Source organism: Esox lucius, chromosome 1 (assembly GCF_011004845.1).
Source record: "Esox lucius isolate fEsoLuc1 chromosome 1, fEsoLuc1.pri, whole genome shotgun sequence".
NCBI lineage: Eukaryota > Metazoa > Chordata > Actinopteri > Esociformes > Esocidae > Esox > Esox lucius.
This window is the reverse complement of record NC_047569.1, coordinates 18,580,641-18,598,362: the sequence shown is the minus strand read 5'-3', so window position 1 is coordinate 18,598,362 and position 17,722 is coordinate 18,580,641. Positions and strand designations below refer to the sequence as shown.

The following is a 17,722-nucleotide window of genomic DNA, read 5'->3' as shown; positions in this document are numbered from 1 at the left end:
GCACGGACGATCACAGCTTTTTTCTGAAATCAACATTAGTTAACGTTACTTTTAAAGTTAGCTAGATAAAACAACAGGACGTGACAACATTACAAGCTGATGCTAAGCATTGTTAAGACATATTAACCACACCAGACTTACTGTTATTTTGAGTGTTAACAAGAAATTATTTTAACGACAGTCAAGAGGAGCGAGACAGTCAGTGTGAGAGCTAAGTCTTTTCGAAAAAACGAAACACCTTACAACATTCAGGTATCATGACTGTGGATAAACTGCTCAGTTTGCGGAGTGGTGGCACTGCTAAAACAAATACGCTTGCTAAACGTTCAAATGTTCATCTTGATCGTTCATATCAACAGTTAATCTTGATCGTTCATATCAGCAGTTCATCTTTCCCTGCTAGATTAATAATAAAATGCTATGTGCAGTTGATGTGATCTTTAGCTAGAAGTGTATTGAAACCATCAGTCAAAATAGCTTGCTTCCAATGTGTCACTACAAAGCAAGGCAGGGTGCTACTGTTGGTTATTAAAATTAATAAATATTAAGTATAAGTTAATTTGTTTACAGGCATGGGTTGCTGATGTTACCTAGGGTTGGAGAAGGTACTATTTAGGTCTCACAGGTAACAGATGCTAAAAACGAATCAGTAATGTCGTCTACTGGGATGCACAAACCCAGTAAAATGGATGTTACTGTTTATACATAGTTGTGTGCTTAACATGGTCTAGATTAGCAATGGTTATTATCATAAACAGGCACAGATCACGTCTTGTTTATATTTTGTTGTAAGACCCAGCTATCCACGGCAGGACGTTAGCTGACCAGGCTATTAAAAAGAGCAACAATTTGCTTAACGTTACCCCCGAATCAGCCCTTCGCTTGTTATAACTTAAAAAGGACCGGTTCGTGGCTAATCAAGTCATGTCTATTTAGCCAGAAGGTTTAGCTAGCTATCTTTATGACAGTTAACATAAATATGGCTAACGTTAGCATCTTAAACTAATGTTAATATCTTACCTTGAAATGGCGACCGGGATCTCTTCTTATTTTATGAATCCATTCACGGCCAAGTACAGGATCTTTGGGGAAACGATGGAAGGTTTGACCTGTATAGGATTTCTTTCTCTTTGATGACGTACGTTTAATGCGGCGGCATTGTAGGTAACGTTATGACAGAAGTCTACAGATGGGCGGGCCAACGTTACTTCCGTACCCCACAGCCTCGTTTTGGTTTAAAGGAAGTGCGGTAGGTGAATAAGGCGAATTGTGTGCACTATATGGGCCAAAATTCAAATCAAACATTCTGAACTTCATAATTCACCTTTATTTGTAGCAAGCACTTTAATTTTTTTGGCTTCTATCAACTTCCATCAACAACCCTGGACTACATAGACAACCAATGAGAATGAGTAGCTCAAAACAATTAACCCTTCTGGCAAGTACAAGGCCTCAGTACAGTACTGACAAAAAATGCAAAGATGCTAATGATTTGCACCTGACAACCAGACCTTGTAGGTTAAGAAATTAATACATTAGTTTTCCATGCACAATTCCAACAGCGTTCTGTGCTTATAGTGTCTTTGTATATCAGCTTGTGGGCAACTTGGAGCAAAACCAACCACCTTGTTTCAGAGATTGTACAACTTTGTCTGTATCTCTGGCTGTGCGTCAGAGTGAATAATGGCGACCACCAGCGTGTTCGATATTCACAGAGTTCTTTCTGGTTTCTGTATCTTTTGTGGCATTTCAGCAAAAAGAAAGGAAAAAACAGAATTCCGTATATAGATGGGCAATAGACTATGGGTAATAGAATGAGATGCACACAGGTGTACCATTGGACTTTTAATGTAAAGATCTGTTATGCACTTATTAACCTGAAGTGGACATCTGAGAAATGGCTAAAACACAAGGTTAATGCATATTATTAGCATTATTATTATGAATAATATTAATATATTATACTTATTAATGCCTTTCTGGACAACCAGTGTGCTTTACTTAGTAAGGGGAAATTGCTCACATCATCCCATAGCAATATGTAACACCAACAAGGTACAATGAAGGGAAATGTCTAAGCAATTTAACTGAATGAAAAACTGAAATATTACAATAATACATGATTTCTATTGTGATCATTTCTTTTTCTTTAATATGTTTTTCAAAGGAAAAATGTATATTTAATATATAATTTTTTTTTTCTAAATACAAAGGAGACAAAATAATTTACAAAATTATGAATTTGCGCCAGCTGCCATTTCACACAAACATGGACAATTCCACTCTATGATTGTTGTGTTTTAACAGCTTTGTCAATCAGTTGTATGCCATCAGAACCCAAAAGCTTTTTCTTATTCAGGTTTTGGTAAACAATGTAAAAACAAGCACTGTTTGCTGTTCAAATCTTCCATACCAAATTTTCCATACCTCAATTTCTCTACTTTATACCCAAACAGTGTCATGTGATGGCATTGTTGTTGTTTGAACCACCAATTTTGCTTTAATTAGCCAATGGGTCAAGATTAGGACCAGATTAAAATAGATTCTAAAATAGCAGATTGGATCTTACATGAAAAAAAAGTTTTACATAAACTACATTAATGGGACATACCTATTCTAAGAGTTTGAAAAAAAGTCTGAATCATAATCCATTAATCCAATTTGAGTATATTTGACTGTCAATCTGCCTTATTTGGGCATTGGTCCAATTATCTTTACTATTTCCTGTCTTTTTCGAAAACAGACAAATCTATTTAAAGCATTTTTTGGTATAATAACTTTTAGTACTGTATATAATGCTACTCCATGTCACTGGTCGTCAATTGGAGAGGGAAACTATGCTATTTCCTCACACTGCTGTTAAGATGTTTTGTTGCCCACCGTAAACTTTTCCCTGGACCTGCAATTGTGTGCATCTGTTATGTTAAGCAAACCTAAGTTTACTACCACCACCCTGGAAACAGAGGAATGCATGAATAAAGATAGTCTAATAGCCCCATTCTGCAGGAGACTGGCCTACTGTATTTTGCACATTCATTTTGAAGTAATTCACTGGAAAATAATGAGCAAACTGTTTTCTCAAAAAGGCAGCACTATCAATTCTCTCATTTTGTACTGTATCCATTCAGTTGGCAGCAAAGCCACAGACTAAGAAAGGGAACTGAAAATGAATGACGTAAATACAAAGGCTTAGTATGACTGTTTTTGGGGATGATCGGAGAAGCTTCCCATTCTTGATATGTGTGTTAGTGAATTTATTTTATTGAAACTCATTAACTAACACCATGGTGACCTGGGATAAAATGTGAATGTGTTATTCAGGTAGCCTCAGCTCCAGGCTTTCTCTCGCATTGTGGGTATTCTACAGTTTCTCTATGTCTGTTATCTAGTGCCTGGCAGTTATATCAGTCATCCTGAAAGCCCATCTAACTAGGGCTTTTCCAATGCCTATTGAAAGTCAGTTTACCTATTAGTCAAAAAATACAATTGTTGTTTTTCCTACAGATCTGCACAACCTACTTTACAGATTTTAACAATTCTACAATGTCTTTATTTTGTATTCTTAATTTTATTCTGCAGTTCCTGTAATAATAATGCAGAGGAACAATCACATTATGCTGAAAATAGTAGAGTTAGAAGCCTGTGAGGCAAGGGCTATCTTATTCCAAAGAAAGAAAATTGAATGGCAGTCCGTGCCACCAGGGGGTAGTATTAGTTCTCCCTTGTACAGTCCTCAGCTGAACAATTTTATGCTGGTTTTATGGAAAGAAATGCTGTCGGCCTGCTCAACTGGGGTTGTTCTTACAACAGACAGACTTAAAAATAAGGTGCATTTACACAGGTGGTCCTAGTTTGGCCTACCAGCTAAGCAAAATCAGCTCAGCTGATCACAACATGCAGCCAAGCGACTCATCCATGCCTTTATCTCATCCTGTCTGGACTATTATCATCCTCATTTGTCAGTGCAAGTGTCTAAGTCCAACCTAGAATGTAACTGCCTGTGTCCGCACCCACACCTCCCATTTTAAGTACATCACTCCAGTGCTATTAGACTTCTTGTTTCACACCTACCAAGTTAGGTAAACATCTGTAGCTCATCCAAGAATCCTGTCCCACATGCACCCTTCAATCCTCCAGGTCCATCCCCCTTCACCAGCCCGAGAGCAGACATAAAACATAAATTGTTTTTCGCAAGGTGGATGATAGCCTAGTGATTACTGTTTGGAACCTTGAGCCCACAATATGAAAATCTGCAAATGTGCCCTTATGCAAGGTACACATAATTGCTCATGAAAGTAGCTCTGGATACAAAGTGTCTGCTAAATTTCTGAAATATGTTTTGTATTGTATATTTTTATTATTATTATATTCATCAGTGAGAAAGGTGACTTACAAATTCAATTCATCGATATTATCATCATTATTATTGGGTAATCAAATCAGGTTGAACGGATCACTGCTTGGGGCAAGCAAATATTAAATACATAATCAAATACAAACTTCCACTGTGACAGATTATTCAGACTTATCAGAGCAGGTGTCTTCCAATCTATTTCCTTATTACAGGCCAAATTCTATGATTTTTAATAAAACCAAAAACCAAACATATTCAAAACATGAATGAACTTCAATTTGCATGTGTTAGTAGTGTCTTATAGTACATTCAAAAAAGGACACACAATCATCAATTGTAGTCCAATTATTGTTAACCCTACAAACCCTCCGGTGGCTTGTAGCTTAGTATAACGTTCCTGGATATCCCTGAAAAGAACACGTCAAAACTCTTTGTTTTCAAAAGAACTGTCCAGCTTCAAGTCCAAGTCAAGTAAGTCAATAGACCATCCAAATTCAATTACATTAAATTAAGCGTATACACCAGGGATACTTCAAAGCCAGCCATAGTTCCAAAGTATAGCTTACATATGCAAAAACAACCCAAATCAGTTAATTATTTAAATTCCAAGATAAAACTCAGGAAAACAGTTGTTTGAATAGGCTGGTGAAGGTTGAGGAGAATTAGTTCCAGAAATGTTGAGGTTCAGGTTCTGAAATCATTCAGCAGGCACATTCATTTTTACTTTCTTCTGCTGAAACAGGCAGCATTTAAACAATTTGACAGAGTGTGAAAAAAAGCAGGTTACTAGGCAGGTTGGGTAGGTTTCAAAACCCACAAGTCCAGAAGCCATAGTCTTGCTTGGCAACCTGTCTGAGCTACTTTACACAGAGATGGAGCCCTCTCGGAAGTTGGTCTTCCCAATAAGAACATTGAGAAGTGTGGCCCTGCCCTCCCGGGTTTCCTTCTGCGCCTCTTTAATGAGGTCATCCAGTTTGTCCTCATCCTTGCGGCCAATTTGGACGCCTTTGCCTCCATAACCATCGGCGACTATGTGGTAATCTAGTCAATGGGAGAACAAGAACAGCATATTGCGTGTGTGAAATGACATCTAAAGACATGTCACAGGCTTACAAGACATGCAATGTGTGAGAATACGGACATTGGAGATCACCAGTAAAGTGGCAGTGTGGGTGCAGTAGGTCAACACACAGACCTGTGAAGGCCAGGCCACAGGCCACATTGCTGCCCAGGATGGGAACCTGCTCCCTGGAGATCTGGCTCCAACAGGCATCGTTCCCCACCAAGGCAATTATAGGAGTCTGGGAGAGAATGAGACAGTGACAATTTAGGCAAACTGGTCCAAATGCATAATTAGATAGTTGGTTAGTATGTTTTATTGCTATATTGGTTATTACTGCACCTTATGTCTGGTAAAAGTGTCGAATTCTGCAACACTGTATCCCAGTGAGCCATCACCATAGATAATCCAAACCTGAATAAGAAAGCTGGTTAGATAACGCAACCTCAAATATAGTTATTCACAAAAACAAGACACAGGATCTACTGACTCTTGTTCTGAGCACAACTTCGCACAATTCATCAGTACATGTGTAAATATCCAACTTCAGTGTTTGAGTGCCTTTTTATTCTTTTTCTATTGTAGTTCCATCAATGCACACAATTATTTTGAAGGGGGACTAAATGTAATTGTTTGACATAACGTCTTTGTTGTGGTAACATTGCAAATACAAGGAGGCAGGTTCACCGATAAGGATTCCAGCTGTAATTACAATTCTGATGTTAGTGCAATATTGTAAGGTGAACCTGCAAATAAGCATTTCATTGCATTGTTTACACCATGTATAGTCATGTGAAAAAGTACACCGGCTGTAAAGTTGTTTTTTTTCTTACATATTTGGACACACCTACTCATTTAAGGGTATTTCTTTAGTTTTAACTATTTTCACACAGTGTTGAATAATAGTGAAGACATCAAAACTATGAAATAACACATATGGAACCACGTAGCAATCAAAAGTGTCAAACAACATTTCATATTGTTGATTCTTAAAAGTAGACACCCTATGCCTTGATGACAACTTTGCACACTCTTTGTATTCTCTCAACCAGCTTTATGAGTTAGTCACCTGGAATGCATTTAAATTAACAGGTGTGCTTCACAGTTAATTTGTAGAATTCCTTCTTAATGCGTTACGCTGGGTATACAGAGGGTGACAATGTAGTGTGGGAAGACCATCATTATGTCTGTGCTGTAATAGTCCATATTATGGCAAGTACAGCTCAAATAAGCAAAGAATATATAATAAGAGGAGACAACTTTCCAGGGGATACACTTTTTCACATGTATATCATGTTTATGAGTAATAAACAAATGTGCACAAAAGAAATACATAAACCGTCATCTATCCATAAAGCCTGTCTGGCATTCTGTTATACCTCTGACTCAGGTCGACACAGCTTGGCCCCTAGGGCAAACCCACCTCCGACACCTAGGGTTCCAAATGCTCCTGTTTAATAGAGTAAGAACATTTGTTGTACGTTAATGTATTTCTTAACATACTTCGTTGTCTTTGACTCAAAACAACACTGGATCCTGACCTGGATCGAGCCAGCGGAGTGGGCCCCTTGGTTTCAGTATGTAAGCTGCACTGCCCACAAAGTCACCCCCATCTGCCACTATGATGCTGTCATCAGCCATCAGCTCATCCACACGGTGCAGGACCCTCAGGGGGTTTAGGTGGTGGTCTGTTTTCTCATCAGCCTTCAGCCTAAATGAAAAAACACAAAGCAAAACAACCTTGTACTACAAACACCGAAATCAAATACACCCTGTCCCATATGTGTTTGGTGCACCTGATTCACTGGGTTTAGTGGTTTAGAAGAAGTACAGTTGGATTTTTGGCTACATTGGATTTCTGCATTGATTTAAGTTTACCTATTAACCTTCTCTTTGATGACGTCACCTGCTTTGAGACTCTGTGGCCAGTCCTCCGGACATTTGTGGCCCTTAAGACCCTGGGAGAGACGGATAAGGAAGGACCCAGCATCTCCTAAACGACAGACATTTGAGTCACCATGACCTCAGAAAAAACAAAAGTAGCGGCAGCATTTTGTAAAATAAAAAATTACTTCTGATAATCTGTACCAACCCTGAATGGCCACAGTGGGCTTCCAGAACATGTCAGAGTTCTTCAGAAGTTGAGTTTTGTCTCTATTGACTGCAATGATCTTGCTGTGTCTGCTCAGAACTCTTCCATAGCTCAAACGGAAGTCACATACAGTTCCTGGAACACATACTTACATTATGAGACATCCACAAAGACACAATAACTGTGTGGAGACATGGCTTTCAGGTGGTAGTTTGGGTTTCACCTGCTAGCAGCACAAGATCAGCATCCTTTAGGGCATCCCTCCTGTTCTGTCTAATGTGCAGGGCACTGTCCCTACCCAGCATGCCACGGGACATTCCACCCAGGAAACAGGGAATACCCAGGGACTCCAGGGCCATCCTATAACAGGAAAACTACATTAAGTGCCACAGAATAGATCAAAAGTCTCAGGATGTATGGTGTAACATACATGTTGGTGATTCTTTAAAATTGTGATAAATGATTTTTTACTAATATCTTTCTTATTAATATATTTTTTGTAGTGGTCAGAGACGCGGACCTGCGAACTATAGGTCCCAAGTTCGAATCTCCTCACAGGCGAAGCGAAGTACGTATTATGAATTATTCCATATAGATGAAAACTTTGCTGGCTAAAATCTCCAGTGACTACATTATAGTAAGCCTGAAATGAAACAGTTTATGGTTATAGTGCGACTGTTTCTGGTGGATTTTCGAAGCACGCCTCCGTGCATGCGTTTTGGGTCAGGATAGACAAACATATTTGCTGGCTATAGCATTGGCTACAGTAGTTACTCTACAGTGAGCCTGAACTAAAACTGTATACGGTCATATTGCGACTGTTTCTGGCATGGAAAAGTTAATCTTCAGTAAGCCTATTACTGGCTAATAAGCTGTTAAAACGGCCAGTGACAAAAGCTAACCGTTCATAGACGCTAATTGTGGGGAAGGTAAACTTGGTAAGAAACGTTTGTCAGTTTAACAGTATCAATATAATTCACGAATGGCCAATTAGCTGTTAAAACGGCCAGTGGCAAAAGAGGATTTGTTCATAGACACAAGAGGCTATACTGACACCTGTTGAATGTAGAGCTCTGTGGTGTAGTGGTTAGCGACACAGCCTTTCGCATGGGCATCCCAGGTTTGAATCTCAAGAGGACAATACTCCTTATTGCGGTCCGGCTGAACTAGGCTTGCCTGGTTTCTTGTTTTAAATATGTCACTAGACCGTTATTGCAACAAGATTGACAACATAGTATTTCTTTCATAAATCTAAGTGCAACCGAGGATTGTATCCCAGTTGCAGTAGTCCCTTGGACTCCTGCAGAATGGCGGTGCAAATTGACAAAGGAGAGAGGTTTGCGTTGGCATGTCGCTATCTAGCAGCTCCTTGAGATGGTTTGGCCACCTGCAAGCTCACTTATGAGGTGTATTGTCCTCCAAACGCAAAGGTTCCAACTATATAGTCTGGTTGTATATATCAGATGACACATATCTTGATCTTTGACTCTTTATTGAGTACAAGCATTTGTAAAATGGGACTCTGACAAAGTTGATATGGAACAATAATATTTTCTTTATTCAAGTAGTATATAAAGTAGTTTTTCCCTCACTTTGTGAATCAAACATCATTTAAATTCCATCAAAATCATCGATATCCTCATATCACGGAGATAGAGTTCACATTCATTGTTTGTTAAACATGCAATGAGGAGTTTTGATATGATTTCAGCCAGTAGTTCAAAGTTGTGCTCATGACTAAAACCTGAGTGGTTTTGTTAAATATGAAGAGAGGATCCTCATGGCATAACTGACCCTGCTCATTCCTGATTCATTTAATTATTTTGGACAAATCTGAATGGAGCTGTTTAAAATGTTTAAAATCAAAGCAATACAGCAGAAATCTAAATTTAAATCCTTTGTATAGTTTGGAATCGGGATCTGTTAACTAAGGACATTTCTAGTCATTGAGACGAAATGGAAATGAATAATATTGGAAATATTCGGAAACATTTCATTTTCATTTCAAATTCCTTTAAATGCATTTTATTTATTACAATTATGCAAGAACATATTTTTCAAATATACTATTTTTTTTCTGTGGAAGAGGCCAAATATTCTAGAAACCCTAACATACCTGATGTTGTCTGCAGGTGTTGGAGGTAGTGTTGCTTGACTTCCCAGAAGAATAACAGGTTTCTTTGCTCTGCTCACTAGCTCTATGCACTTCTGGACCTGGAAATTAATGGATGAGTCACAAGGCAGGAGGGACATGTAATCCTGGCTACTGGCTATAACTGATTACTGACTGAGTACGAATTATATGCATATCCAGCCACTGTTGGATCCTACCAGACAATGCCTCTCACACTGTGCTTAGAGAATAAAAGTGGGGTTAGTCTTGCCTGATCGTCTGTGGCCTGTGGGATGTGTACAGGGAGCGGGAACAGGTCTCTGGTTTCCCATGCTCCAGCAAACAAGTTATTTAGATGATTATGGAGGTACCTTATGAAAATATGACAATGAAAATATTACTTTCAAAACTGAAAACACAGTACCCAGGAAAGTCATTGGAATTTCCTTCTGATGATTACTTACCAAGTGACAATTTTTCCCATTATTCCCTTGGGAGGATTTTTTACTCCAAACTCTTTAGACACCAGGTGGAAGGGGTAAAGTGTGTCAATAGGGAACTCTATAAACACAGGGCCTGGGGTTCCAGACTGGGCAATAGCCAGAGCCTTCCTCACTGTAGGTATGATCTCCCTCACACTCCTCACTGAGGCACAGAACTTACAGAGTGGCTTAAAAAGGGACATCTGGTCAATATCCTGCAGCGCTCCTCTACCCTGCACAAGAGTTCACCAAATGGTAAAATGTTATAAATGGACAAGGGGAACGTTCATACAACTAGTACAGTGCAAGACTACTGTAGGGTAGATATGTTAGGTTTAGCTTGACCTTAGCCTCTGACAACCTTAAGACTTACCTGAAGTAGTGTTCCAGCAGCTCCGCCCATGACAAGTACAGGAGACTCTGCCATCTGAGCGTTCTTCACTGCTGTGACTGTATTCGTCAGGCCTGGACCAGCAGTCACTACAGCAACACCTACAGTGCCTGGGAAAGGGAGAATCGGTGAGTGTCAATTAAAAAGTATGAACAAATGAATAACCTGCAGTGCCCTGAAGTCCATCTTCGGAAACACACACACACATGTTTTTGGAATACTACAGCAGGGTATGTATGGTGCTACTTTACCAGACAGCCTGGCTACAGCGTCAGCGGCAAACACTGCTGTGGCCTCATGCCTGGTATCCACGATGCGAATGCCCAGCTTCTCGCAGGCAACCAAGATGGGTGAGATGTGGCCCCCCACCAGAGTGAAGACAAACTTAACACCATGGGCACGCAGAACCTCTGCCACACTCTCTCCACCATGACGAGGGCTTTGAGTCTCAGTCTGGGGAAAGACACAAAACTCAGGCAAATAATCTAAAAGGTAGCCTTTAAATCAGGGCCAACAGGAAGAGCCATTGTGGTTTATCACTATCTTCTATTTTACAATGAACTGCACATGATCCCTTTAATGCTACTGATGAATAGCCTACTGTAGCTGTAAACACAATTAACTGGCAAAGGCTCACACTTACAAGTGTAAAGAAGGAGGAAAGAGCATCTGTTCTTGGAATAAAGCTAATATATAATAATAATAATAATAATAATAATAATAATAATATAATAACAGATCACAAGCTTAAGAGATGACAAAACTTTAATGCCAAATTTGTTTCCTACCCCTAAATAAGGCCTTTACTCAGGGTTACAATAGTGAACACATCCGTTCCCTAGCTCCTAGAGGACTTGAGCCTTAGGGCCATGCCTCTATGGGATTTGAGGACGTGTATGACACTTTCCCCATCAATATACACACAAATCCCAATTTTCTTGCAAAAGTATAAAAAACATTTAAAAAGATATCACATTTATATAAATATTCAGACCCTTTGCTGTAAATCTTTGAACTGAGCTCAGATGCATCGTCTTTCCATTGATCATCCAACTTGAATCCAACTTGTCCAGCTGTGGTAAATTCTATTGATTGGACATGATTTGGAAATGCCAACACCTGTCTATGTAATGTCCCACAGTTGACCGTACATGTCAGAACAAAAACCAAGCCAGGTCGAGGGAATTGTCTGTAGAGCTCCGAGACTGGGTTGTCTCGAACCACAGATATGGGGAAGGGTACCAACACATTACTGCAGCACTGAATGTCCTCAAAACAGTGGCCTCCCTCTGTCTCAGCTAGCTGCCAGACCAAACTGAGCAAACAGGGGAGAAGGACCTTGGTCAGGGAGTTGACCAAGGACCCAATGGTCACTCTGGAAAAACTCCAGATTTTCTGTGTGGAGATGGGAGAAACATCCACAAGGACAAGCATCTAAAAAACATGACAGCTCGCTTGGGGTGGAAATGATTCACAGACCATGAGAAACAAGATTTTCTGGAGGAAACCAGCTGCATAGCTTATCACCTGGCCAATACCAACCCTACAATGAAGCATGTTGGCGACTGCATGATGTCTTTTAGTGGCAGAGACTGGGAGATTTGCCAGGGGTGAGGGAAAAATGAACAGAGTACAAATACTTTCTTGATGACAACCTGCTCCAGAGCGTTCAGGACCTCAGTCTGGGGTGAAGGTTAAACCTTCAAACAGGACAACAACCCTAAGCACACAGCCAAGACTTCAGGACAAGTCTATGAATGTCCTCAAGTGGCAAATCATTTGGCGGGAGACAACTTTCAATTAGCCCACTTTTCAGACTATGTATCAATATATGTGGTTGTCTGATGATACAACAAAAGGCTGTAACTGGACTCTAGGCAAACTACTTGTAGCCTTAATGGAAGAAATTCACCTTCCACAGGGCAGTAATTACAAAAACAAGGTCAGAACAACATTGGAGTGGCTCAAGAAAAAAACAGTGGATGTCCCATTGAGAATCTGTGGCACTGTTTGAAAAGTGAAGGGGCACTACCTTTCAATTAAATGTGATTAAAGTTTCTTCTGAACACGTCTGGATGGCTGACTGCAGATCCATGGGTCGCAAACATCATAATACGGCAGACGGAGCTAACAGGAGTTCTAATGTCCCAGGTGACAGACAAGTAATCTTGGGAATGTCTGTTTGAGGATTATTTTGTTCCTTAAATCCACAGAAAATGTGTTGGTCATTCTTCAATAGCTTCACTGTGGTACAGGGAAAAGAATGTGCAGTTCTCTCTTTCTCTTGTTCAGTGGCAATTCATACTCTGTATGCACCTGCAACTTACCACAGGGAGAAAAATAACTCAGTGAATGCCTCTAACTTCATTATTTCAAATTCTCCAGAAGTGCAATTTTTTTTATTTTAAATGTGAAATACAACAATATCAGTTGGGACTTTTTTGGTCCGGTGTAGGCGGGAAAAATTACCTGTGTCCCCCTTTTTCCCCCCACTTCCAACTTTGTGCAGGTTTGTCTATTTTAACCCAAATAATAAACAGCTCTGATTCATTTGAGTTATACTCTTATGTGACTCAAACAGTATGGCACAAAGGGGTGTGATTATATGGCCAATACACCATGGCTAAGAGGTTTTGAGGCATTACGAATTTCAAAGAAACACAATTATGTGGTATAAATGTGTATTCATATTGTTATTGGTTGGTGGCTTCTGTTCTGACATTGAAAAAAGAACCCCACAAAGGGTTGAGTCCTTATTTATTACCAAGGTAATGCAGTCATTATCCCTTATGTAATCAGACTTCATGTTTTAACAGCTTAATAATTTGAAACCCAATGAAGATTGAATAGAACACGGTCTAGTTTACCAAAAGAATCTATAAATAATTTGTGGTCCAGGTTGGGTGAGACAACTGGGAACAATATTAGTAAAGTGACTCAACTCCATTCTGTGTTAGGAACATTATCCACCTTCAGAGAACTCAGTTGAGTAACATAGCTAAGGAATAGAACACTGGTAAGGCAGTAAAACACGATTTTATCAGAAGCACAAACTATGATGGTTGTCCAATACATTTTTAATCTCGGTGCCATCAACAGAAATAGTTATGTGTTGCTGCCAGAAAACGCACAAAGCTTATGGACACTGCCGTCATTGTGACATATTTTTGGAAAAATGCCGTTGTCAGAGTCCCACCCCTAGCCTACAGCTAGGTGGAGAAGTTATACATGCTGCTATGTTTCGACAGGAAACTGTCATTTACCAGTCACCTTGCATCCTAATTAACGAATAAATCCCAAAATATTCCCATGACCCACCACTACATACAGATAATAGAGATTTACGAAATGACTAATCAGATCAAAACCACGATATTTACATTCGGTTTCACACCTCTGACTGTTAATAGGGTGCATGGTCATTTGTAAATCCGTTTGTAAACCATTGCATGCAACCGTTATGACTGTCTCCAGTATGGCTATTATCTACATGGAAGTGACTTACCTTATGAAACAACTGATACAGTAATCCAAGTTTATATGCTGCAAGCACTAGTCCTCCCAAGGCAAAAACAATTGCGAACAAGAGCGCTGTAGCAATCTCCATCGCTTAGTGACGTCAACGTGTCAAAATACGGAAGTCCTATAAATCTAATATTCAACAACCTTTAGGATACAACCCCCAATATTTCTAATTGAATAACTCTCTAGTTGTAGGTAACCAATGCACAACTTATTACTACAATTTATATACAGCCATTTCGAATGCAATATTTACTAATAACCTAGCGTACTAGAAAAGCTAGAAAAAACATGTTCCCACAGCAATGTGATTAAACTAACCACATTGTTTCAATTTGAAACTACCAGTGATTGATCTTGATCACTGTTGTCACGGAAAGTTCTGCCTGTCCAACAACAAAATACTATTCACCGTCAATAACGCAGAGGTACGGAATGTCCGCAACTACCGGACCTTTGTGAATAAGAAAAAAAAAATTAATGATCTACAAGTAATTCCTCCAATAGAAAACTGCAATATAAGAAGGGGCGTGCTAGAGTGTTGTCCCACGCAGAGGGCAGATACGATTATGCTGCGCCGTGGAGCAGTTCATTGAACGCGATGAGGGAGGAGTCATTGTCTGCTTCACTAGATCATGCAAAAAAAAGGCAACGTGAAGCATTGTCCTACAACGTACAATATCTTAAACGCACTATTTTCATACTAGATTTCATTAGAAATATATATATTTTAAATAAAATGACCATTCCTAAAAATATCGTATGCTTAATTCATCATTATCTGTAGCTTTACCATTCAAGATTACCATGAGGGGAACTGCAAATTATTTTTTGTGTGTAAATATGGTTACTCTGACAGCCAACAACAACTAACATTTATGCATTTATGTAGTTTGGTAATACATATACACATACATTACTATAAATTAATAATGACCCTGATCCAGACAACTACAGAAAGACACATTGAAATGAATGTGTTACACAGCTACCTTTGACCTTAAGGACCTTTGGACTTCGGTTTCCTTTATCTCTTTCATTTTTCACCTTTCTTTATTGTTTTGTTGCAATAGTCCTTGTTCTGCCACTGAAAGGTTATGTTCAATATTACAGCCAATTAAAGAAGAGTTTAGACCGACTGATCTTCAAATCACTTGGCATCACAGATAGCTTTCATTATTTGTTGATCTGTCAGTCACGCTTCATTCCTTATACATGATTTTTTAAATCAAAACTGGTGAAGGCGACATCAACTGACTGATATACAAATCACCTTGCATCTAAATAAGTCAACATTAGTAGATCAGTAAGAAGAGAGACATTAATGAGACCCTAATTATTCTATTTCATTCAAATGTGATAATTTAATTTTCTTATCTCCCCTGCCACTAGACATGTTGCCCCAAAGCATTGCCCCCTAATTTCACCCGATATCTCCCCCCATCTGCCCAACCATTAACAAAATTGCTACTGAAATACCTCTCAGTGAGATAGATGTCCAGCTGTGGGCATTGGCATCGTTAGGCCTGGGTTTTCTGGCTTCAGGCCCTGGCCTTTTTGAAGTAGCTCTGGGTCTTTTGATTTTTTTGGTCTGATTAGTCTGCAAAACTGTAAAGATGTCTGGTTGTTTTGCAAGCTGACATTAACGTAGCAGGGATGGTGTTAAGAAACATGCGCAAAGGGGTTGGGTGCATTTCCAGTTTCTCAGTGAGAATTTAACATGATAAATTGCAGTTTTTATCCTCTCAAACACAGCCTCTGTATGTTACTTGCCTTGTGACTGTGATTTAGACTAAATTCATCCCAAAATTAGACAAGAAAAACTGCTTTACAAACATATACCTTTTGTATTTAAAGAATTTGCAATGGTATTATTCAAAGATTGATCATTTCAAAGTACACACAAAGGATGTTTATATGCATCTATTGTTTTCCATAAGATGACCTCCAAAACATTGAGCCCTGGTTTAGTGTTTGGAGCAGGAGGTGATAATAGCACATTGCATCCTACAATTGGCTTTCATCTGAAAATAACCAAGGTTGATCCAAATCAGTCCTGCAATGGGAGACCAGTTGCTGCTGTAAGTGGTGCTGATATCTAGTAGCGGGCACTCCTTCGTCTGTTCTAAAATATCAAATCCCACTGCCCAAGGGCAATGAAAATACACTGCTGTTTTGACAACAGTTCCATTCTGGCCTTTATATCATAATGGCTTCTTAATCATCCCCTACCCCATAACAAATACAAATAATATTTGTGAAGTAAAACTGCGCTGTGTGGTTGTTCCAAGTAGTTATTTGCCATGTTCTCTTTGGCAGAAATGGTTTGCTATTTTTACTGAAATCTTAAAACAGTATGCTTCTCTACATGCTATACCAAAGAAAAAGTGGGGCTTTGCTATTGCGTTCATGTCTAAACAACCAAGACAAACAAACTATTGAAAGTTCTTTTGGGATCATCACATTACTTGCGTCCACTCGTTCTGTAACATACTATTTCACTTAATTGATAAATGCATTTGATGTGGCCAAGGGGGATTCCGCGGTCAAAGCATCTGCCACCGGAGCACATTCTGCTGGGTACAAAGCAACCCCCAACCCCCCCCACCCCCACTATATTTCCCATTTAAATGTCATATTAAGCATAAAATGCCTGAATAAAATATCTTGTAATATCTTATTCAGGTAGCATTACATTAATGGAGTAACTGTAACTTTCATAAAAACCAATAGATGGTGCTATCATTCCAAAAGAGTGTTTGACCTCAGGCTGCATTTAAACACTGAAAGCATAATTCGTTAATTGCCTAATAACTGGTTGATCTAAAACAAAGATGGCATCGTAAATGGTATATCATCTCTTTGACTTGTCTTGGCACAATCTCACCCGCAGAGAAGAATGACGTTGATGTTAAACTCAGTAACAGTGGCACATTGGCAACTGTTTTTTTTTTTTTTTCTTTTAAGTTCAACCAGCAGTTTTTATTAACATTTTTATTTACTTCAGGTGCAGCTGTTAAGATTAACTACAGAATGTTTTCTGGTGGCTTGAGTTATTTGATAAGAGCAGAGCTAAACTCATCTGACATGGGAGACATCCTTACCCTTAACCCCTCATGCCTCTTGTAGATCTGACAGCGGCATTAACTTTTCAGATTGCAATGCACTAGTATCTGATGGTGCCAGTACAGTAGTCAGCCTCTACCACAGTAACTGTTCTAGTGTGAGGCTCTTTGCATTGTTCTGGAAATACACTAAGACAGTTCCCATGTAGCTGTATAGACCCATAAGCACGCTAGACAATGCACACACAAAGATGGCATTTCCTGTGGCCAGTGACCTTAATAATGCTAGTTTTTTATTTTATTTTGAACAACAGGTAAAGGACAGTTTTCCAAACATAGATTGGATGAAGTTCTGGGATTTATCCAGTAACATTGACACGTTTTACAGCAGGTCTCAATGGCTTCATTACAAAATAATTGACTATGGCATTTTATTTATTAAAATATCTTGAAGTTAGATCTGCCCAGATCGTCCCTGAAGGCAGAAACGGTCCAGCTGTAAACTGTGCAACTACGCAAACCTGCAAAATGATGTAAATGCCTTTTATGCTTGCTTTAGGCAAGAAACATTGGATCATGCTTTAGTGCCAGATAACTATGTAATATCACTCCCTATAGCTGATATAAAACATTTAAACATTTG

General features: G+C 39.2%; 1 protein-coding gene across 1 annotated transcript; it reads right to left on the bottom strand.

Moving 5' to 3' along the window:
- Positions 1 to 4,333: 4,333 nt before the first annotated feature.
- Positions 4,334 to 14,473, bottom strand: ilvbl (ilvB (bacterial acetolactate synthase)-like). The gene is made up of 14 exons (XM_010893291.2): positions 13,998 to 14,473; positions 10,744 to 10,945; positions 10,475 to 10,602; positions 10,084 to 10,334; positions 9,891 to 9,990; positions 9,623 to 9,720; positions 7,730 to 7,866; positions 7,507 to 7,641; positions 7,293 to 7,407; positions 6,956 to 7,125; positions 6,794 to 6,864; positions 5,757 to 5,828; positions 5,550 to 5,655; positions 4,334 to 5,395 (listed from the first exon to the last, which is right to left on the bottom strand). Exons 1-14 carry the CDS (start codon positions 14,097 to 14,099, stop codon positions 5,217 to 5,219), a joined length of 1,866 nt encoding a protein of 621 aa, XP_010891593.1. The 5' UTR covers positions 14,100 to 14,473; the 3' UTR covers positions 4,334 to 5,216.
- Between the last annotated feature and the right edge of the window lie 3,249 nt (positions 14,474 to 17,722).